Source organism: Lampris incognitus, chromosome 6, assembly GCF_029633865.1.
Source record: "Lampris incognitus isolate fLamInc1 chromosome 6, fLamInc1.hap2, whole genome shotgun sequence".
Lineage (NCBI taxonomy): Eukaryota > Metazoa > Chordata > Actinopteri > Lampriformes > Lampridae > Lampris > Lampris incognitus.
In genome coordinates, this window is record NC_079216.1 from 24,518,803 (window position 1) to 24,542,671 (window position 23,869).

The 23,869-nt window shown below is 44.8% G+C and overlaps 1 protein-coding gene across 1 annotated transcript in view; it reads left to right on the forward strand.

Annotated features, from left to right (window-relative positions):
* The first annotated feature begins 5 nt into the window (after positions 1 to 5).
* The window catches only part of ccdc135 (coiled-coil domain containing 135), an 81,434-nt gene continuing 57,570 nt past the window's right edge, over positions 6 to 23,869 (forward strand). Inside the window, exons 1-4 of the mRNA XM_056281933.1 lie at positions 6 to 311; positions 14,231 to 14,370; positions 14,934 to 15,108; positions 15,485 to 15,610. Coding sequence (XP_056137908.1) covers positions 14,234 to 14,370; positions 14,934 to 15,108; positions 15,485 to 15,610 — 438 coding nt within the window. The 5' untranslated portion in view covers positions 6 to 311; positions 14,231 to 14,233. The remainder of the gene's footprint in view (positions 312 to 14,230; positions 14,371 to 14,933; positions 15,109 to 15,484; positions 15,611 to 23,869) is intronic.

The window sequence follows — 23,869 nt, forward strand, 5'->3', positions numbered from 1 at the left end:
AGGTTTAGAACGTGTTAAAATAATGTATTCAGAGATTTAAAAAAAATAAAGCAACTATCATTACAGGCCATATTCCAGATGTAATCCAATGTTCACATAATTCGGCGACGATAAACGTACTTGATAGTATGACCTACTTCAATAAGGCGGCTATGAAATCAAGAGAGAAGCGTGTTTAGCTTCAAAAAATAAAAAATAAAAAACCTTCCATTGGCTGTGACGTCATCGCAGACACACTGTTGCCATGGACACCGATTGCCAACAACGTTCAACGCTTCATCCACAATTTCTAACAGTAACCGGACAAAAAGGTAACAAAACTTTCGACAAATTCGTCTGTTCTTTACTTTATTCTTCTTCGGTAAGTTTCAGTGTTGTTTGAGCGCATTATTTACTGACTTAAGGATTCCTCTGGCGCAGCAGCTATATTCCGCATTTACGAGGAAGCATGGTGTGATGTTACCTTAAGCAACTTAAATATACAACTTAGTACTGCTGCTTGACTCTATCCAAGATTTAAGCGTAGAGGAAAGGAGACAGTTAAAGGAGGGTTTGTGAGGTTTTACACAGCCCATGTGACCGGGTATGATCGAGAAAAAAAAGAAGTGCCTTTGAATTCATTATAATAGGTCCCAGCAACATGTGTGATTGTGTTAACAATGCGCACCAGGGCGGTTTATCACGGTCAGCAGTGTGTAAATGGAATGGTCCTCCACTTTAACGAAATCGATTCAATGGAGGGCAGATGTTGTAAAATAGCTAATTGACCAAAGAAGTCAAACTAGGCTCACAAAGTTGTGCACGTCAACAAACTGTCAACAATTATTTCTTCACAGACAGTTTAGTTTTAGTTTTGTGATGAATTCTGGTTTCTATTTCGATTTAGTTATTTACTTTTATTTTTTATTCATGTATTTGGAAAAAAGACGGCCATATCTGTGTGATGTTTGCAGTTGATCTATGTATGGTAAATAGGACAGGCAACGAGCATTTCTGATTTGCATGAAAAAGAAATACAGGGCAAAAGACAGCCTAGTGTCTTTATTGCTATAACTTATTTCTTCTAACATATTGTATGAAAATGAAGCCATGATGGCCTTGTAATTATCAACTTGATGCATTGTAACATATGGCTGCAGTGCAGTTATCAGCTACTGCTACCCTCCTAAATATCACATTAACATTAACCTATAGCTAGGTTACCACCTTGAGCTAATCAGAGACTGCTGAGAGGAAACCAGCATATGTACAGTGTCTGTTAAAATATAGTTAACGTCTCAAAATCACTGGCATTTCAACACTAACATCCTACTCCTCTGACTGTTGGGGATCATCTTCTTCAACCACTTCTGCACTGTTTCTCTCTGTCCCCTGACTCCTCTCGCCCAGCAGTCGGATAGCCTTCATGATGTTTGCCCCGTTGTCAGTGATGACAAGTAAGACCTTGTTCTGTGGAATACCATCTTCCGATGAATTGGCTATGCATTGTGCAAGAGCCTCACGAGTGTGAGGATGCTCTAGCTCAGGGCTGGGGAACTTGGACGATAGAGAAGGCCACAAAAATGATTTCCTCACTACCAGGAGGGCCAGATTGTGGCCATGCACTTCCATCAGTGGGATACTGTAACCCCATCACTCAATTAACCAATTATAGCTACTATGTATTATAGCTATTATAATACTATGTATTATAATTATAGCTATGTGGAGGCATGGAGATGTTTGGGAGAGAGATGGCAGTGGAGTTTTTAACTAGATTGTTTAACACAATTTTGGAAAGTGAGAGGATGCCCGAGGAGTGGAGAAGAAGCATACTGGTACCGATTTTCAAGAATAAGAGCGATGTGCAGAATTGTCGCAACTACAGAGGTATAAAATTGATCAGCCACAGCATGAAGAAATGGGAAAGAGTAACAGAAGCTAGGTTAAGAGGAAAGGTGATGATTAGTGAGCAGCAGTATGGTTTCAAGCCACAAAAGAGCACCACAGATTCAATGTTTGCTTTGAGAATGTTGATGGAGAAGTATAGAGAAGGCCAGAAGAAGTTACATTGTGTCTTGGTGGATTTAGAGAAAACATATGACAGGGTGCTTAGAGAGGAGGTGTAGTATTGTATGAGGAAGTCGGGAGCTGCAGAGAAGTATGCAGGAGTGGTGCAGGATATGCATGAGGGAAGTGTGACAGTGGTGAGGTGTGTGGTTAGAATGACAGATGGGTTCAAGGTGGAGGTGGGATTACATCAAGGATCAGCTCTGAGCCCCTTCTTGTTTGCAATGGTGATGGACAGGTTGACGGATGAGATCAGGTAGGAGTCTTTGTGGACTATGATGTTCGCGGATGACATTGTGATCTGTAGCAAGAGTAGGGTGCAGGTTGAGGAGAGCCTGGAGAGGTGGAGGTATGCACTGGAGAGAAGGGGAATGAAAGTCAGTAGGAGCAAGATGGACTACGTATACATGAATGAGGGGGAGGACAGTGGAACGGTGAGGATGCAAGGAGTAGAGGTGACGAAGGTGTGTGAGTTTAAGTACTTGGGGTCAACTGTATAAAGTAATGGGGAGTGCAGAAGAGAGGTGAAGAAGACAGTGCAGGCAGAGTGGAGTGGGTGAAGAAGAGTGTCAAGAGTGATTTGTGACAGAAGGGTACCAGCAAGAGTTAAAGGGAAGGTTTACAAGATGGTAGTGAGACCAGCTATGTTATATGGTTTGGAGACAGTAGCACTGATGAAAAGACAGGAGGTGGAGCTGGAGGTGGTAGACTTGAAGATGCTAAGATGTTCATTGATAGTGATGAGGAAGGACACGATTAGGAACGAGTATATTAGAGGGACAGCTCAGGCTGGACAATTTGGAGACAAAGCAAGAGAGGCAAGATTGAGATGGTTTAGACATGTGTGGAAGAGAGATGCTGGTTATATTGGGAGAAGGATGCTGAATATGAAGCTGCCAGGGAAGAGGAAAAGAGGAACGCCAAAGAGGAGGTTTATGAATGTGGTGAGGGAAGACATGCAGGTGGCTGGTGTGACAGAGGAAGATGAAGAGGACAGGAAGAGATGGAAATGGATGATGCGCTGTGGCGGCCCCTAACGGGAGCAGCTGCATGTAGTAGTAGTAGTAGTAGTAGTAGATAGCTACTAATTTAATGAAAAGATAAAATATGTACCAGTAATCAAAGTTTATTAAACCAACATTTCTATTTCATGAGCTTAACACAAAAATAAAAATCCACATTCCTGAGTGATATACCATTATTTCAGTGCAATGGGGTCTCAAAAATCATAATTCAATAATGGTACGAACGTTAAACATTCACACTAAGTACAACAACTAATATTCATGTTTGTAGTGTATTTCTACCTGGCCTCCCACATGTTTCAAATAAACATGAATTTAGCTCAAAATGGTAAAATCGTAAATGGGCAGCATTTTATAGAGATATATACAGGCTTTCTCTAACGCATTTTTAGTCTACTGACCTCTCAAAATGCTTTTTTACAATATATGTGTCACGCCCCGTCTGGATAGGCAAGTTATCTTTTGTTTCTCCCAGTGTTCTTTGTCTTGTATTTCCTGTTTTATTTTGATACTCGCCTCTTGTCTCGTTTCAGGTCCTTTACTTCCTGCCCTCATGTGTCTCCCTCCTGTGTGATTACCTGCCCTGCCTTAATGTGTTGCACCTGTGTCTCATTGTCTCCCCTCCTCCAGAGTATATAGTCTTAGTGTTCCCTTCCTTCTGTGCCAGTTCGTCTCGTTCCTTGTGACAGCATTTTTTCCTTGTGTAAGTTTATTGAGCCCTATAGTTTCCTGACTTGTTTTTGCCTTTTTTGACCTCGCCTTTCGCCTGCCGATTTGGACACTGTTGCCTTGTTATCTGATCACCTGTGTATCGACCTCATTTTTATTAAAAGGACAGATTTTTGTGAATTGAGACTGAGTCTACGTTTTGAGTCCAAGCCTGTGGTTCAGTACTGACAGTACGAACTGGCCATAACATGGACTCAGCGGACTCGCATACAGTACGCTCTGTGCTCCGGGCACAGGTTCAGAAGATCCAGAGTCAAGATGAACAGATCAATCTTCTTCGCCAAGAAGTGAAGGAGCTGACCGACCGTCAGGAGTCCCTTTTGGCAGCTTTCGGAACCCAGTGCAACCATCTCTTTGACCAAATGCGGAAGATGCAGAACCCGCCGGGCTCTGGCGAATCGACACCGGCGGCACCTCCTGGTTCTGGGTCCGATGCTGCTTCTCCCGCCACTCCGTCCCTGCCTCTCCACCTTTCCAGACCAGAGCGTTTCTCCGGAGAAACGGGTGACTACAGAGCTTTTCTAACCCAGTGTGATTTGCATTTTGAGCTTCAGGCTGCTGCCTTCCCCTCTGACCTCAAAGATTGCATATATTATTTCTCACCTGACCGGGAGAACGGAGGCCTGGGCGACCGCAGAGTAGAGTCAGAAATCACCATGTGGCGGAAGGCTAAGACGGAAAAAAGGGCCAACGACGCCACCTGGGGAATTGCACCCCAGGAAATACTATTTCTCTTTAAAACCAGAATCAAGGATTTGAAGCTTAGCCAGGCGAACAGATTCGCTATTGAAGAAGGACAGAGACGTGGTTCAAAAAATATAAATACTTTGTTTAATTAATCAAAACAAGAAAGGACTGGAGCTGCTAAGGAAATCAAGAAAAAAAACGATTAAAACCAACATGAAGCAATTGAATCTTTATTACAAATAATTAGAAGAAGGATCTTTTAATACAATTGAGACAATAAAAAAGCCACTTTAAAATACCAAAAAAATGCCCAGCCTAAACAAATAATGGTAACCAAACTAGAAAGCTAGGCTGAGGTCAACTGTGGAAGGCAGACTAACTGAGGAGTGCCCAGGGGTGCTACCAATACTCACCTTCCGTGCAGCACAGCAAACCTCACAGCAGACTAGTGAACTCTCCACACGTGTCCCGGTGGTCCTACTCGCGCGCGCGCGCGCGCGCGCGCACACACACACACACACGTGAAGGGACTTCGCCACAAGTGCCTAGCCTCCCACAAGATGACACTCAGGCCGCTGAGGAAAATAACTAACAAAATAAATCAAATAGGTCAACAAAAAAACCAAACTAAAGAAGGGCCAATCCAGTTGGTAATCAAATAAACTAAGGCAAAACGGCAGCAGGTGAACCACCTCTAGCAGGGGACCTTGACACCAGGAAATACTCCTGATAACCAGCACAACAGTGGCAGCAAACACTAGGGGTTCCATGTTAGAAGTTCAGGAACTGCAACACCGACTACCAGACACATCAGAGGCCAAGGAAGAGAGAAGGCAAAAAAGGACTTCACAGGGGGCTTAGATAACCTGGTCCTGATGAGGAGATTGCTGAGGGAAGAGTCAGGCCTGGAGCTGCATTCACAACCACTCAACCTATCAGTGAAGCATTCCCCACCACAATCTACCCCCCCCCCGGTTCTTAAATTGTCGTCCCGACGATTGTCACTTAGTGCCAAGGTCTAAAATAGCAGAGTATATAGGCACAGATACCTGAGAGTTTGTAACCCCTATTGCTCTGCTGCCTGGGGTAGATGATGGAGATTTGGGTGCCTCCCAGCATTAGTACGGGTGGTTCTTCTCTGGGGTGCTTCGCTGGTGCCTGGAGAATCAGTAGTATCAGTCAGTGGGCTTGTATGTGAAGGGGGCACAGTCATCTTGGGCTGGGTTAACAGAGGGGTGGCATGAGCTGGTAAAATTTGTTGCCTGTCCGCTGGCACAGGAGTTGGTTCCTGGACCACCACAAACCATCCACCATCCTGTGAAGAGTCCTCCACTGAAGGGGGTTCCATCTCTTGCGATGGCTCACTAGAGGGGCAGACAGTCACTTGATCCAGTTTACTTTTTAATAATGAACGATGGACATGCTTTACCTGCTGAGGGTTGTCCACAGGGGCAATAGTGTACACTGATCCTCCCACTGCCTGACCAGCATACGAGTGTCCTTGGAGACCTGGCAACACTCATCTGCATCAGGACCCTTCGTCCTGATCCAGAATCTCCTACATTCCTTGATGGTGGGGTCAGCGTCCTGTAAAACATGCAAGTCAGATATGGTGTGACAAGGGAGAGCTGAGATGGTGGCCTGGGTAGCCAGACGTGCCTGCTTAGTCCCAAAAGCCTGCTGCAGTGGTTCTGGGATGTGGATGCCAGAGGCTACATAGTCTCTTATATTTGTACTGGCGGGGTGCTGCCGAGAAAGGGCGTCTGCATTCTGGTTACTTTGGCCAGGCCTGTACTTGATGGTAAAATCAAATGCAGGAAGTTGTGCAGCCCAGCGTTGTTCTGTAGCCCCTAGCTTAGCTGTGGCTAAATGACTGAGAGGGTTGTTATCAGTGTACACCACACATTTCTGTCCCAGTAGGTAGTCTCTGAATTTTTCAGTCATGGCCCATTTAAGGGCCAGAAACCCCAATTTCATAGAGCCATAGTTGTTCATGTTACGCTCTGTAGGCCTAAGGCCATGACTAGCATAAGCTACAGGTCTAACCTTACTGTTCTGTTTTTGGGAGAGCACAGCACCCAGTCCACTGTAGCTGGCATTAACCTCTAGAATGAACGGTCAGGTGAAATTGGCATAGACCAAGACGGGAGCAGCCACCAACCTACTTTTAAGGCCCTCAAAGCTAAGCTCACACTCCTCCGTCCATGCAGCAGGTAAGCTCTTCTCTGCTGGTTTCCGGGACTTTGTGCCAGTCAGTTCAGCTACTAGGCCATGCAGAGGGGCGGCTAGCTTTGCAAACCCTTCAATGAAATGTCGGTAGTAGCTTGCAAATCCTAGAAAGGAGCGCAACTCAGACACATAGTTAGGTCGTGGCCACTTTGAAACCACTTCAATCTTGCTAGGATCTGTGGATACACCATCCCTTGATATAACGTGGCCCAAATAGCTCACCTGTGGCTTGAAGAAAGAGCATTTCTTCAGCTTAGCTTTGAGACCTTCTCACTGCAAGCAGCCCAGCACAGCATCCAAACGCTCCACGTGTTCTGCTACAATGGAAGAGAAGACAACCACATCATCCAAGTACAGTGACCATGGCTGACAGTGCTGGTCTCCAGAGATCCTCTCCATTAGTCTCTGGAAAGTACTTGGGGCGTTGCACAACCCAAAGGGCATACAATTCCACTCAAACAGCCCAAAGGGAGAGCAAAATGCAGTCATTATCTTGTCTTTTTCTGTAACTGGTACCTGGTTGTAGCCTGCAGCAAGGTCCAGGGTGGAGAACCAGCGGGCCTCTGATAGGGCATCGAGGGACTCTTCAATACAGGGCAAGGGAAAGGCATCCTTGCAGGTCTTGCTGTTCAAGAGCCGGTAGTCGACACACAAATTAAGGCTACCGTCTTTTTTCTTTACCAGCACAATGGCAGAGGCAAAGGGGCTACTACTTTCTATGATAATTTGTGCCTTAAGGAGTTGGTGGATGTGGGCCGTGGCATCCTCATACTCTGAAGGGGGGATCCGCCTATATCTCTGACGTACAGGTACCTCATCTACTAAAGGAATATCATGAGAAATGAGATTAGTGCAGCCTATGTCTCCATCATGAGCAGAAAAGATGCCACTATACTTTTGCAGCAAGGACCTGACCTGACACTGCTCCGGCTCTGTGAGAGCTGTTGAGTGAACTGCAGCAATCTTTTCCTGCACTGAACTGGAAACAGTCTGAGAGGAAACTGTGGCTGCTACTACCTCTTCCTCAAGACCTGTGGGTAAACTCACCAGGTGAGCATGAGTCAGTGTACCTAGCACAGTGCGTGGGTACAGCAAAACATCCTGGGTCCCTACATTGACAATGGGGATGTAAACAGTACCCCTAGTCATGCTGACCAGTGCTGGGGATGCTAAGAACCCTGTAGATAAAGCTTGACTAAGGGGCTCAAATAAAGCATCGTCTGATAGGTAATGTTGGGAGCAGGTAGCTGCCACAATCTTCACAGCACCCCCTGGGACTCTACATGCCCTCCGTCCAACTCAAAATAGCCTACATATGGTATTGCTAGCCCATTAGCAGTATTTAGCCTTAACCAGTTGCAAGAATGGAGTTTTTCTGGGCCCAAGGTTCAAAATGCTATACAAAAACTTTTAGTCACGGTTGATACCATTGACCCTGTGTCAACAAGACATGGAACTGAAACCCCACCCATTAGTATGGTAGTAGTTGGGCAAGCTGACACCAAATTTTCTGAACCATCTGCTACGGACTCTGAGCCGCAGGCGCCCCCACCTGAACTTTGGCTCAACAGTTCAGGGGGTGAAAGTTTCTCTGGTTTGGAGGACAGTCCCTATCCGAGCTGGGGTGCGCTGCTACAGAGGCTGGCTGGGGCTGTGCAGCTCCATACTCGCTACGACACTCCCTGTATAAGTGACCAGGCTGTTGGCACCTCCAACAAATGGCAGTTGTCTTGTGATGATTCAACTGAGTTTTTGGGGCATTATTAAGGGCTGCAAGGCTTCTGGTAAGCTGGTTCAACTGCTCTTGCTGATTTCTGAGAATTTCTTTCAGTTCATTTAGCTCAGAACTGACTAAAGTATTACTTGTCTTGCTATAGCTGGCATGGCCGCCCTGGACTATGTGCTGGAAACTAATTACAGAGGGGACAGAATGACTCTACCTCTCCCACCCCCTGGCATCCCTTCTTGCTCCCACCTAATGGCCTCACTGCGGACATCTATCAAGGTGGCGGTAGGGTCACCTCGGACAAATTGTTTAAGTTCCCTGCGTAGGGAGCAGTCAAACACATGCTCGACAAACTGGTCTCTGAGTAACACATCTTTGTTTACAGGATCATTAGGAGCCTTTTTGGCCACTTTATCCATTAGACACATTAAAGCATGAGAAAATTCTTGCAGTGTTTCCCCCTCCTGCTGCTTTCTGGAAAAGTCTTCCTACAAGGACACATATGATTTACTACACCCATACAGTTCTTGTAATATAGCCAACATTTTAGCTGGATCTTCCCTTTCCTCCTGTGACCGGTACCTAATCTCTTCCCTTGCCTCTCCTTCTAAATGATCATACATGAAGAGTGCTTGCTCACATGAGGATAAGCGTCGAGCCAGTATACAAGCCTGGACCTCTTCAATCCACTCAACGATGCTCAGGCCAGTCTTACCCCTGAACATTGGACACTTCCTGTCTCTGGGAAGATAAATCAGTCTCTTCACTACTGGGACCTGGAATGAAGACTGCCCAGAGGCTGAAACACTTAATGTGGTGGTGGACCCAAGCTTCCCGTTCCTGCCACATCCTTTGATTCTCAGCTTGCAGCTGTGTGACAAGTCTTTTAGCTGGGCAAGTTCTTCCTCCATGGGGGACACAGAGCAGAAGAGATCAGAGCACTGGCCTGCAATTCAGGGATCTGTCCAGGACCCGCTGCTGTTTTGCCCACACAAACTCAATACAAGTAACTGAATAAACCAACTGGGTTGGAATAAAAAAAAATACTACACGTCTCTGCCTTATCAGTATCCTGCCGACAATGCCAAAATGTGGAGGAGGGCTAATACGAAAAAAAGGGCCAACGACGAATTGCACCCCAGGAAATACTATTTCTCTTTAAAACCAGAATCAAGGATTTGAAGCTTAGCCAGGCGAACAGATTCGCTATTGAAGAAGGACAGAGACGTAGTTCAAAAAATATAAATACTTTGTTTAATTAATCAAAACAAGAAAGGACTGGAGCTGCTAAGGAAATCAAGAAAAAAACGATTAAAACCAACATGAAGCAATTGAATCTTTATTACAAATAATTAGAAGAAGGATCTTTTAATACAACTGAGACAATTTAAAAAAAAACACTTTCAAATACCAAAAAAATGCCCAGCCTAAACAAATAATGGTAACCAAACTAGAAAGCTAGGCTGAGGTCAACTGTGGAAGGCAGACTAACTGAGGATTGCCCGGGGGTGCTACCAATACTCACCTTCCGTGCAGCACAGCATACCTCACAGCAGACTGGTGAACTCTTCACATGTGTCCCGGTGCTCCTACTCACTCGTGCGCGCACACACACACACACACATGTGAAGGGACCTCACCACAAATGCCTAGCCTCCCACAAGATGACACTCAGGCCGCTGAGGAAAATAACTAAAAAAATAAATAAATCAAATAGGTCAACAAAAAAACCAAACTAAAGAAGGGCCAATCCAGTTAGTAATCAAACTAAAGCAAAACGGCAGCAGGTGAACCACCTCTAGCAGGGGACCTTGACACCAGGAAATACAGTGGCAGCAAACACTAGGGGTTCCATGTTAGAAGTTTAGGAACTGCAGCACCAACTACCAGACACATCAGAGGCCAAGGAAGAGAGAAAGCAAAAAAAAGGACTGCACAGGTGGTCACAGGTGGCTTAGATAATCTGGCCCTGATGAGGAGATTGGCTGAGGGAAGAGTCAGGCCTGGAGCTGCATTCACAACCACTCAACCTACCAGCAGACAGCCCCTGGACGGGAGGCAGCCCGAGCCCTGGTGAGATTGCGACAGGGTAAGAAGAGGGTCTCTGATTACGCCATAGAGTTCTGCACTCTAGCAGCAGAAAGTGATTGGAACCAGCCAGCCTTGTTTGATGCTTTTCTTGATGGACTTTCTGACACTCTCAAAGACCAATTAGCCCCCCTGGACCTACCTGCAGACCTGGATTCCCTAATAGCCCTGGCTATAAAGATTTACAAGCGGCTGTATGAGAGAGAGAGAGGCAGAACCTGACCCTGCAGTTCCCCGTCACTCCAGCGGAGGCAAGAGGTCAGTAGCTCTTCGTTTTCTTCCTGGCGACGCACTCCTCCTGCTGACTCTATCACAGCACCTCCCCCAGACACGGAGGAACCTATGCAGCTTGGCCGAACCCACCTGACCCCAGAGGAACGCCAGCGACGAGTTTCAGAGGGTCGCTGTGTCTACTGTGGCCAACTGGGCCACTTCATCGCCTTCTGCCCATTAAAAGACCGGGTTCGCCAGTAAAGGTGAGGGCACTGGTGAGCCATACTTTGACTGTTTCTAATCCCTCTCGTTTGCAACCTCTAGTGTCTCTCAACTCCCCTGCGTTTTCTCTTAAGTATCCAGTCCTAGTTGATTCCGGCTCAGATGCTAACTTAATGGACTTTGATCTAGCCAGGAAGCTGGGCCTCAAAACCTTCCTCCTCAACCAGCCCCTGGATGCCAGTGCCCTGGACGGCAGGCTATTATGTAAGGTCACCCATCGCACTCGGTCACTGCACCTGTCTTTTCCCAACTCTCACACTGAAAGAATCATCTTTCATGTCTTTTGAGCTCCTCAGCACCCAGTTATCCTGGGATATCCCTGGCTCACACTCCACAGCCCCCATATAGACTAGAAAACAGGGCAGTTAGTTTCATGGGGAAAGACTTGTGCAAAGAATTGTTTCTCACCCTCTCAAGCTTTCCTGTCAGTGCTTCAACCTCCTAACAACTCCCAGAACTCCCCTAGCCTGGATCCAGAGTTTCCCGACCTTTCCCAGGTTCCCGTCTGCTACCATGACCTTAAGGAGGTTTTTAGCAGGGCCCGTGCCACATCCTTGCCTCCGCACAGGGCCTATAACTGGCCATTGACCTGCTCCCCGGAACTTCACCACCCAAGGGTCGCCTGTATTCCCTGTCAGCTCCTGAAACCCAGGCAATGAGAGTACGTTGAGGAATCCCTGGCTGCAGGGATTATTCGGCCTTCCTCCTCCCCCACTGGCGCTGGGTTCTTCTTCGTTGACAACAAGGATGAAACCCTGCGTCCTTGCATTGACTACAGAGGATTCAACGAGATCACCGTTCGCAAAAGCCCCCCCCCTCCCTTTAATTTCCACTGCGTTTGAACTACTAAATGGTGCTAAGGTTTCACTAAACTGGACTTAAGGAATGCTTATCACCTAGTTAGAATAAGGGAGGGGGATGAATGGAAGACAGCATTTAACACTCCCAGTGGTCATTACGAGTACCTGGTCATGCCATTTGGACTTACCAATGCCCCAACTGTCTTTCGGGCCCTGGTGAACGACGTCCTCCGGGATATGCTCAATGAGTTTGTTTTTGTTTACCTGGACAACATCTTAATCTTCTCCCCTGATGAGCAAACTCATATTCAGCATGTCCAGTGGGTCTTCCAGCACCTCCTCCACCACCAACTCTTTGTCAAAGCTGAGAAGTGTGAGTTTCACGTGTCCTCCGTATCCTTCCTGGGGTTCATCGTGTCTGAGGGGGAGGTCAGGATGGACCCAGAAAAGGTTAGTGCTGTTGTGGATTGGCCCACTCCTACTAGCCGTAAGGAGGTTCAACGATTCCTTGGGTTTGCTAACTTTTACAGAAAGTTCATCAGGAATTTTAGTTCTGTTGCTGCCTCCCTTCATGTCCCCGAACATGCTTGCTATTGAGAGTGCAAAATCTCCGAGGAGTGAAAAGCAGGACTCGGGTAGTAGTCTCCAAAATGAAATTCCTCTCTCATTTTACTTTGCTTGAAAGAAGGGATCTGACTGTAGTTCACAAAGTTCATGCTGTAACTCTGGGAGTTGCCAACTGACAGCAGCAGAGAGGGGGTCAGTGAATAGCGCAATTTGTGTCTGCATGGTGTGGAAATCTTGAAAGCGTGCCTTGAACTGCTGCTGCAGTCTTTCCATGTCTGCTCTATACTTGAGAAATATTTTCTCACATTTGGGAACATCTTTGCACATCTGTTCACAGGTGGAAAAGTGTGCCAAATTTGTATGGTCAGATGAAAAGCCTTCTTTGAACAGGACTAATTTACACTTGCATTCATGTGTGCATAGAGAGCCGACACAGTTCGGCCTCTTCTCTGCAGCTGCATATTAAAGTGCTTAAGATGCGAGGTAATATCTGCAAGGACAGCCATGTTGCAGAGAAAACCTGTACCTCTGAGTTTATGCAATAAGCACTTGTATCACATCGAATGCTTTCCTCCAAGAACAATGGGATTTCAGTGTGCAGCACAAAAATCCTCTCCAAGCACTTTCCGTGGCTCATCCATCTGATCTCAGTGTGCATCTATAAATCCCCATAAGCGGCACTGACTTCATCCAAAAATTCTACAAACGTCCTATAATTGAGAGACCTGTTCCCACATCAAATGAGATTGGTAACCTTGGTAACTAAATCCGTGACATGGCTGAAGTTCATTGTCTTGGCACAGAGGGCATCCTGTAAGATCAAAATGAAATGGGATTTAGCCCATGATAAAACTTTTTCACAAGAAAACCCACATTCATAACCATATATTAATAGTTATCTACCAATGACGTTACCCATCTGATGTATGATGCAGTGCAATACTGGACAGTCAATGCCGCTCTGGTGGAGGAGCCCAGAGAATCCAGTGCGTCTTCTTCACATTGATGGTGCGCCATTGGTAACAACAGCTGAAAGCTGAGTTCTAGTCTTTAATAAGTCACTGTGCATGTTTCTCCTTGCACTGAGGCTGCAACGTCAAATATGCAGGACACATGAGAATAATACATCTGTACTGAAATAAGTAACGTTTTTGTTGGTTTTGCTCGAAATGTCTTACTGGAGTAAAAATAAAACTGGTGTGTTCAGGTGAAATTAAATGTCAGGACATCCATCAGCTACAGCCAACCTTTGACAGAAAGCTTTGTCAATGCTTTGTAAATTTAAGATAGAAATAGATTATGCACCAGCAAATGACAGTGTTCTACCTGTGTTGGAACTGTTTTACCTTTGAGAGTTTAATTTCTTGCCACCTAGTGCCGATTTCTGGTATTACATGTAATTTAGTAATTGCATTTCCTGTGTAGCATAGAAGAAGAGTCTCGGAGAGGAAGTCCCTCCTCCTCAGCAGAAAAAAAGCAGAGTGATCCTGTGTTTTGATAGTATATGAGATGAATGTCAGCCATCCTTTTGTCTCCAGACCTTTGAGTGGCATTATCATTTCACCATACTGTTATTCCCCAGTTTCCTCACAGTGAGCCTATACTGAGTTTTCACAGATAGCGAAACACTTCTTCATATTAAATCTGTCTAAAACGACTACTGCCTGTTCCTTGGAGAGACGATATGAAGATGAGTTTAGCTAACTGTGAAAACTCAGTATAGGCTCACTGTGAGGACTCTGGGGAATAACAGTATACTACCACAATATTGTTAACATAATTCTCATATTCTTATGAATACATTCTAAACTTGTGCTTTTGTCTGTTCGGTACAGCAGATGGAGACTCTGTCAATTTCAGAAAGTGAGGAGAAAGAGGTCAGAGAGGAGGGAGAAGACGATGGCAACGCAAAGCCGGCTGAGCTGGAGGAGATTCTATGTAACATCCATGTTGCTGAGATTCCTGAAGTCCCCCAGTATGGTTGCACAGTCTAAATCACTCACACACACACACACACACACACACACACACACACACACACACACACACACACACACACACACACACACACACACACACACACACACAAAGAGATGAGGCGACTACTCCAGCTGCCTGACCCATGCAGCCAGTTCCGTGGGAGGTTACCAGAGAGCATTAACATATGGTACACTTTTGAGTCACTTTTACGTAGGTCATAACCTCATGATATGGTGTTGTGAGGGACTTTCCATTTAGCCTCTTGTGGGCCTGTGGGACGGGACTCGCACATACACACACTCACACAAACAGACTAATGTGCAACATTCAAGGCTCAATTTCAAACATTTTATAACTTCAGTAATTATAGATATTATTATTACTCTCTATTGTTTTTTATTTATCCATATCATTTATTTATTGTTTTTCATTATTTTTCCCCACACCTCTAAGTTTCTACGATTTGAGATGCGTACTCATAATTGTGACTCCCAGTAGACTAACAGAAAAATAGGCTGAAATCATGTCTGTGCTCTGCCTCCTCCTCCACTGAATCAGCCACAGCTGGACCAAAGACGTGGACTTGTCTCAATGTCCCACCTCCTACAAGGTGAACTCCACCCAGGAAATCAGGCTATTAGCCATCACAGATAACTTTTGCTCTCAGTACGCACACATTTACCCTGACCACAAACCCCTGCTGCTCTGCCCTCTCAATGAATGTGGCATTAATGTAAGTAACACAATCAACACACACTTGCACACACATACACATTCAAGCACATATGTGTATTTACTTCCAGTAAAGCAGCTGGCGTCAGTAACCTGCCTGTCAACTTACAGTTCTGGTGCTTTGTACCACTGTTCCTTTTTGCTGAACTTCCCTCATGGCTTTCTCACCACTCTCTCTTACCCCTCTCTCTCACCCCGAATTATTTCTGCCTGGTACTTTGCTAACTTCTTTCTGCACCTCAGTCTTCTAAACCACTAACATATATTTCATCTGCATTTGTATCTGTGATACATATTTGAAAAAACTATACATTTCTTGCTATGTGTATTTGTCTTTCTGTTTGTCTCTTAAACAGCTCTTTTTTCCTGTTAACTAGAAATTTGTGTCCACAACGCTGAGACCCACAATGCTCCCCCACTCGGAGCTGTATAGCTGGGAGGGCTGTGCCTCCTTTGTAGCCGACTACCTGGTCCTGGAACCCCTGGAGCCACCAGTTGACCTGGTCAGAACTGCAATACACAAAAATGGCCCTAACTTACCTATAGCCAGTGTTCAAAGAGTCTGTTCAATTATATGTGTGTGTGTGTGTATACAGTGCATCCGGAAAGTATTCACACCCCTTCACTTTCCCCACATTTTGTTATGTTACAGCCTTATTCCAAAATGGATTACATTCCTTTTTTTTCTCATCAATCGAAAAAGGTTTTGTAGAAATTTTTGCAAATTTATTAAAAATAAAAAACTGAACTATTGCATGTACATAAGTATTCACACCCTTTACTCAGTACTTGGTTGAGGCACCCTTGGCAGCGATTACAGCCTCAAGTCTTCTCGGGTATGAAGCTACAAGCTTGGCACACCTATATTTGGAGTATTTCTCCCATTCTTCTCTACAGATCCTCTCGAGCTCTATAAGGTTAGATGGGGAGCGTCGCTGCACAGCTATTTTCAGGTCTTTCCAGAGATGTTCAATGGGGTTCAAGTCTGGGCTCTGGCTGTGCCACTCAAGGACATTCACAGACTTGTCATGAAGCCACTCCTTTGTTGTCTTGGCTGTGTGCTTAGGGTTGTTGTCGTGTTGAAAGGTAAACCTTCGCCCCAATCTGACGTCCTGAGCGCTCTGGAGCAGGTTTTCATCAAGGATCTCTGTACTTTGCTCCATTCATCTTTCCCTCGATCCTGACTAGTCTCCCAGTTCCTGCCACTGAAAAACATCCCCACAGCATGATTCTGCCACCACCATGCTTCACTGTAGGGATGGTATTAGCAAGGTGATGAGAGGTGCCTGGTTTCCTCCAGACGCGACGTTTGGCATTCAGGCCAAAGAGTTCAATTTTGGTTTCATCAGACCAGAGAATCTTGTTTCTCATGGTCTGAGAGTCCTTTAGGTGCTTTCTGGCAAACTCCAAGCGGGCTGTCATGTGCCTTTTACTGAGCAGAAGCTTCCGTCTGGCCACTCTACCATAAAGGCCTGATTGGTGGAGTGCTGCAGAGATGGTTGTCCTTCTGGAAGGTTCTCCCATCTCCACAGAGGAACGCTGGAGCTCTGTCAGAGTGACCATCGGGTTCTTGGTCACCTCCCTGACCAAGGCCCTTCTCCCCCGATTGCTCAGTTTGGCTGGGCGGCCAGCTCGAGGAAGAGTCCTGGTGGAACCAAACTTCTTCCATTTACGAATGATGGAGACCACTGTGCTCTTCAGGACCTTAAAAGCTGTAGAAATCTTTTTGTACCCTTCCCCAGATCTGTGCCTCGATACAATCCTGTCTCAGAGGTCCACAAACTATTATTTTGACTTCATGGCTTGGTTTCTGCTCTGACATGCACTGTCAACAGTTGGATCTTATATAGACAGGTGTGTGCCTTTCCAAATCGTGTTCAATCAATTGAATTTACTACGGGTGAACTCCAATCAAGATGTAGAAACATCTCAAGGATGATCAGTGGAAACAGGATGAACCTGAGCTCAATTTTGAGTGTCATAGCAAAGGGTGTGAATAATTATGTACATGCAATATTTCAGTTTTTTATTTTTAATAAATTTGCAAAAATTGCTACAAAACCTTTTTCACTTTGTCATTATGGGGTATTGTGTGTGGATTGATGAGGGGAAAAAAGGAATTTAATCCATTTTGGAATAAGGCTGTAACATAACAAAATGTGGGGAAAGTGAAGGGGTGTGAATACTTTCCGGATGCATCGTGTGTATGTATGTATATATATATATACACTACCGTTCAAAAGTTTGGGATCACATTGAAATGTCCATATTTTTGAAGGAAAAGCACTGTACTGTTCAATGAAGATAACTTTAAACTAGTCTTAACTTTAAAGAAATACACTCTATACATTGCTAATGTGGTAAATGACTATTCTAGCTGCAAATGTCTGGTTTTTGGTGCAATATCTACATAGGTGTATAGAGGCCCATTTCAAGCAACTATCACTCCAGTGTTCTAATGGTACAATGTGTTTGCTCATTGGCTCAGAAGGCTAATTGATGATTAGAAAACCCTTGTGCAATCATGTTCACACATCTGAAAACAGTTTAGCTCGTTACAGAAGCTACAAAACTGACCTTCCTTTGAGCAGATTGAGTTTCTGGAGCATCACATTTGTGGGGTCAATTAAACGCTCAAAATGGCCAGAAAAAGAGAACTTTCATCTGAAACTCAACAGTCTATTCTTGTTCTTAGAAATGAAGGCTATTCCATGCGAGAAATTGCTAAGAAATTGAAGATTTCCTACACCGGTGTGTACTACTCCCTTCAGAGGACAGCACAAACAGGCTCTAACCAGAGTAGAAAAAGAAGTGGGAGGCCGCGTTGCACAACTGAGCAAGAAGATAAGTACATTAGAGTCTCTAGTTTGAGAAACAGACGCCTCACAGGTCCCCAACTGGCATCTTCATTAAATAGTACCCGCAAAACACCAGTGTCAACATCTACAGTGAAGAGGCGGCTGCGGGATTCTGGGCTTCAGGCCAGAGTGGCAAAGAAAAAGCCATATCTGAGACTGACCAATAAAAGAAAAAGATTAAGATGGGCAAAAGAACACAGACATTGGACAGAGGAAGACTGGAAAAAAGTGTTGTGGACGGATGAATCCAAGTTTGAGGTGTTTGGATCACAAAGAAGAACGTTTGTGAGACGCAGAACAAATGAAAAGATGCTGGAAGAATGCCTGACGCCATCTGTTAAGCATGGTGGAGGTAATGCGATGGTCTGGGGTTGCTTTGGTGCTGGTAAGGTGGGAGATTTGTACAGGGTAAAAGGGATTCTGAATAAGGAAGGCTATCACTCCATTTTGCAACGCCATGCCATACCCAGTGGACAGCGCTTGATTGGAGCCAATTTCATCCTACAACAGGACAATGACCCTAAACACACCTCCAAATTGTGCAAGAACTATTTAGAGCAGAAGCAGGCAGCTGGTATTCTATCGGTAATGGAGTGGCCAGCGCAGTCACCAGATCTGAACCCCGTTGAGCTGTTGTGGGAGCAGCTTGACCGTATGGTACGCAAGAAGTGCCCATCCAACCAATCCAACTTGTGGGAGCTGCTTCTGGAAGCGTGGGGTGCAATTTCTCCAGATTACCTCAACAAATTAACAGCTAGAATGCCAAAGGTCTGCAATGCTGTAATTGCTGCAAATGGAGGATTCTTTGACGAAAGCAAAGTTTGATGTAAAAAAAATCTTATTTCAAATACAAATAATTATTTCTAACCTTGTCAATGTCTTGACTCTATTTTCTATTCATTTCACAACATATGGTGGTGAATAAGTGTGACTTTTCATGGAAAACACAATTGTTTGGGTGATCCCAAACTTTTGAACGGTAGTGTATATATATATATATATATATATATATATATATATATATATATATATATATATATATATATATATACATTGTTAAGAGAAACACTCAACGATAGGGAATATGCTTGACAAATAAGGAGCAAAATAATCCAGTGAGTCAAGTAATATTTTTATGAGACAGTACAAGCCTGTTTCATGCAATAAGCAATCACGCAATCGTCAGCTGACAATCCGAATAATGGATATATATATATATAATCTGTATTTATCATTCATGTTTGTCTTAATATTCGGTTAATTTACCCTTATTTATTAGGCCTATTCAAGGATAGAGGTAAAGTGGAAAGATTAGTAGAAGCATGAGTGACATAGTCAGGGGGGAGACATCTGTTTGGACTGAACCTCCACCCCCCGCCGGATCGGGCTTGTACACTTTATCTCCCCCTATGCCTTCATTTACATGAGGGAAAATAGGAGAGAATGGAGGGAGAAAGTTAATTATTGAAAATATAGATTAAAAATTATCAATTAATTGCAGTTTTTAGAATGTTTGTTTTTCTATCCCTGTCTTGATTAGTTCACCTTGGTTTTCATCCAGTATCTTTACTAGCTGCTTAAAAGGATTTCCATGTAGGTTTCTTGTGTTGATTCCAAGGGGGTTGGGTAGCTATTGTTATGTTCAATAGCTAGTTTAGAGTGTTGTTTTTTCCTCCTTTCTATCATGTGATTATCTCTATCTTGATTATTAAGAATTAGTAAGGTAATATAAGCTGGAGTTTAAAAGAGTTTGTTGGTTCGTATGCAACTGTGGACAATATCAGGTCTGAGGCTAGTGTGGGTTATCTCTGGGAATTTGAGCTGCTTCTTAAGATGTGCCCAGATCTTGCAGTCACTTGCCATGGGTCAAGACCCCTTTGCTCCTCATCTCAGCTGCTGCACTTTCCACTGAGTGGATGAAATGAAGGCACTAAGAAAGTTGATTTGGCTTCTTCCTTGTCTGCTCCACACCAGCAGCCAACTGTGTTAGAATCTGGTTGTGTCACCACTGGAATTTCCCATCCTCCAGACTTGACCAACACCTGGCGAGGACATGCTCAAGGTTGGTTGGCCTTCCACGTTGCTTGTGTAGCTAGGGCTCTCTGCCAACCCCCATGTGTGGAGGACTGATGGAATAAGCAGGACATCATACACGGAACACAACAGAAACTTGATCCAGCGTCCTTCCATGCTCCAGATGTCATGCCAGGTCAGTAGTCTCTCCTGCACATTCTCCCACTTTGTCCAGCTTCCCTGCTTGTTCACGACTACAGGCTTGACATGTTGGTTTTCCTTCTCTGCCTTATGGATCTCCCTCTGCACTCTGCCATACCACTCCTTTAGGTTACCCTTGTTCCAGCTTGCCCCGGTGGAGCACCCCAGACCCAGCCTGCCCTGGGTTACTGACCCGACGATTTAGGCATGATGCAGGTGATCTTCTGCCTCCCTCAGTGCTCTGCTGGCTGACCACTTGTGGCCTGTTCTGACCTCAATGCCTGCCCGGTGTACTCTTGCATCTTTGCTGTCTTGCAGCATCATGGCCTGGTGTGTTTTTGTCAACTTGCACTCCTTTACTACGAATATTACTGGCAGCTGCAGCTTGCTGCCTGTGCTGCACAGGCCAATAGAGCAGAAGCTTTTTGGAACACCCAGCCATCCTATCAGGTAGGTGTTCATCTTCTTCTCCAACCCCTTAACAATGGAGACAGGTACCTCATAAACCAGCAGTGATCAGAGCAGTCTGGGAAGCACTCCATGTTGGTATTCCCATGCCTTCTACTTACTGGGTAGGGCACTCTTCTCCAGAGATGTCATCCAGGTTTCCACTTGAATGAGCATCTCGTTCACACTCTGCTTGGCATTGAGGTCCACCTTGTACCACTTCCCCAAACTCTTCACCAGTATCTCTTGGACCATTGAGATGATTTCCTTGCCAATCTTAAAGTGAAACTGATCTTGGATTTTTCAGGTTTGAACTCCATCCTTGCCCAATTGGTGAGCTCGACCAAGTTCTCCAAAATCCATCTCCTTTCAGGTACTGGTTTCGCTGTGATGGTGAGGTCATCCATGAATGCCCTGATAGACACTTGCTGGATACTGTTTGCCAGTACTGCACCCTGATATAACTGACTTGACAAGAAGGTTCATCGCTGCAGAAAATAGAATCACTAAGATTGTGCACCCAGTGACAATGCCCACCTTTAGTCTCTGCCAATCAGTGGTGAAGTCTCTGCAGGTGAACTTCATGTTAAACCCATTGAAGTAGCGCTGCAAGAGCTTCGCTCCATGACATGGTAGGTCTTCAGTGTTGCTTCCACTATCTTGTGGGGTAATGTACCATAGGCATAGGTTAGATCAAACCACAGTACTGTGAGGTCACTGTGGTCCCTCTTCGCATCCTCAATGATTTTAGAGATTATGCTCGTGTGACAGCCAAGAAGCCCCGGAACGCCATCTTTCTTAATTGAAGTGTCCATATACACATTGTCCAACATGAAAGGGGTCAGCCCCCTTGCCAGAATCCCAAAGATTTTGCCTTCCATGTTGAGGAGTGAGATGGTATGGAATTGTTTGATCTCTGTGGGGTGTTCTTCCTTAGGGATGGAGCATCCCTATACAACCAACCAATCATCAGCAAGGAAGCTTTTCCTCCATGCCACGCTCTGTAACTTCAAGAGTCTACCCCTGAGCCTTTCACAATACTTGTAAACCTTGTATGGAATGCCATTTGGCCCTGGGGCTGATTTTCCTCTGACCTTCTTGAGAAAGTTTGTTGACTCCTGCCAGCTTGGTTCTGCTACTCTGAAGGGGAATAGTTGGTTCATCTTTTGATGAACTTGTAAGGGGCTCTAGTTTAGTATGAGAGTATTTCAGTATGGTATGCAAGAGGTTTTCAAGATAATATGTGAGAGCATTTCAGTAGTGTACGTGAGCGGTAAGTTTGATTTATGTCCCTCATAACCCTCCGTTATAACCTCATACACACATGTAACCCCGATGTAAATACACCAGAGTTAAGTTTCAGTTAATATGTACATAGCAGTAGACGTTCCATAATTTCTACACCAAAAGTCTGTCACTTTAAGTATGTTGCCTCACAACAGTTAGGGGGCGGGGCTAACGGGCCGTGCAGAGAGAGCGGAGTGGGAGAGGAGAGCCTGCTGGCACTCGGCCATGAGGGTTTGAGTATATTATGCCCTAAAGTTGTTTTTTGCCTAGTTTTGACTGCTGATATTATTATGTTTAGCTGCCAGCTAACATGTAACTGAAGTCTTGTTAACCTGTAGCATGTGTTTTTGGAGCTAGTCTCGTCAAGTGTATACTGCCACATGCTAGTTAGCGCCCCTGCTAATGTATGCTAACCCTGCATGCGCGGACATTGAGGCTGCACACAGCGTCACCAGAAAGCGCACTGTGAGACCGGGAAAGCACGGCTGCACCTCTGGCAACGAGGGTGCTCCACTGTTTCTCCTCTTCATCGCCTCTAGGACCGAGGTGGATTTTTCTTCACCATAGTCATCGCCGGATCAGATGACGTGAAAAGGCCGTCACCGGACATTAAAAGGCAGAGACATTTGACTTTTCATCAGGGGTGAGTCACCCACGGTTACAGTGCTCAAACCCAGCTCCCATCAGGCCTGCAACGGGGTTGTTTATTTGTTTATTGCCGGCTTTTGTTTTTATTTTTATTAAGTGAGCCCGCACCAGTGAATACTTAATTGTTGTTAGTTTCTGTCAAGTGTTCATTGTGAATGTAAATTCATGCAAATTAATTATTACTGTTTCCTAATTGTGAATACAGGTTTAAAGGGTTAGTGCCTGTATTTTTGTTGTTGAGTGAAACTCCTTAGTGCCTTAAAAGAACACTAAAAAGGGGTCTATTTTCATTTCATTTATTATTTTCTATTGTGAATAAATAATACAACTTCATGAAAGGTAATTTCACTTTTCTCATTGTACTGTTAATAAATATGTAATAAATAGAGGGGGTTAAAAGAGTTAAAGTATAGGATTTTATAGGGATAAGGTTAACGTTTAAAATACACTTGCATCATAATATCTTAAGTTGGCAGACAATGAATACTTTACTTACCTGTAAAGGGTAACCTATATAAAAACAAAACAAGTTTTATGTTAAAGGACCCAGGGCGCTGTATCTCAGATAAGGTGATACCAAGAAAGCGCTACATAAATGGAGGCACCACTGGGATTTTTTTCTGCTGACTTACTGAAGATCTTTGTCCTGTTGTTGTGACTTAAAAGGTAGATCCCTATTTATCATTGTGATTTAACCACACTAGTTTGTTATAACCACTGTTACCAACCCAAGTTCACTAAGTGGAGTGAGATAAATACTAAAACCAGACAAAAGTAGTAAATACGTGAAGAATAACCCTAAATCAAGACATGTCACTACTAGGAAATTGGTGTAAAGGGGAGGGAGTAGAGCTATCCCACGCTATAGTAGTGAAGGTGGTCCTCTTAGACACCACAGTAGAACAAATTGAAGAGACTTTGACAACAAGTAAGGCCCTGGGAAGAGTGAAAGTTAGAGGAAGGATATTCATCCCTCGACCTCAGTCACTTATGGCGCTCTGTGAGTGTAGTGAAAAGGTGAACATGAGAGCCATTCCAGTAGATGTGCCCCCTGTTGGAGGAGGTGAACCTTGGACGCTGCATGGGTCCACTGAGGGAGAAGAGGCCCCCGCAGGTGGGGAAAGAGGAAACCTACTACCCTCCACAGAGGATGACCCCAGTACTGAAGAGACAATTGAACAGGACACAATACCCCCTGATGCGACACCCGTAAACTCTGTGGAGTCAATCATACGAGCAGTGGGGGATCTGTTGGTCAAGGCAATGTGACCCACACGAGAGTAATATCTTCCAGCATCTACGGACATA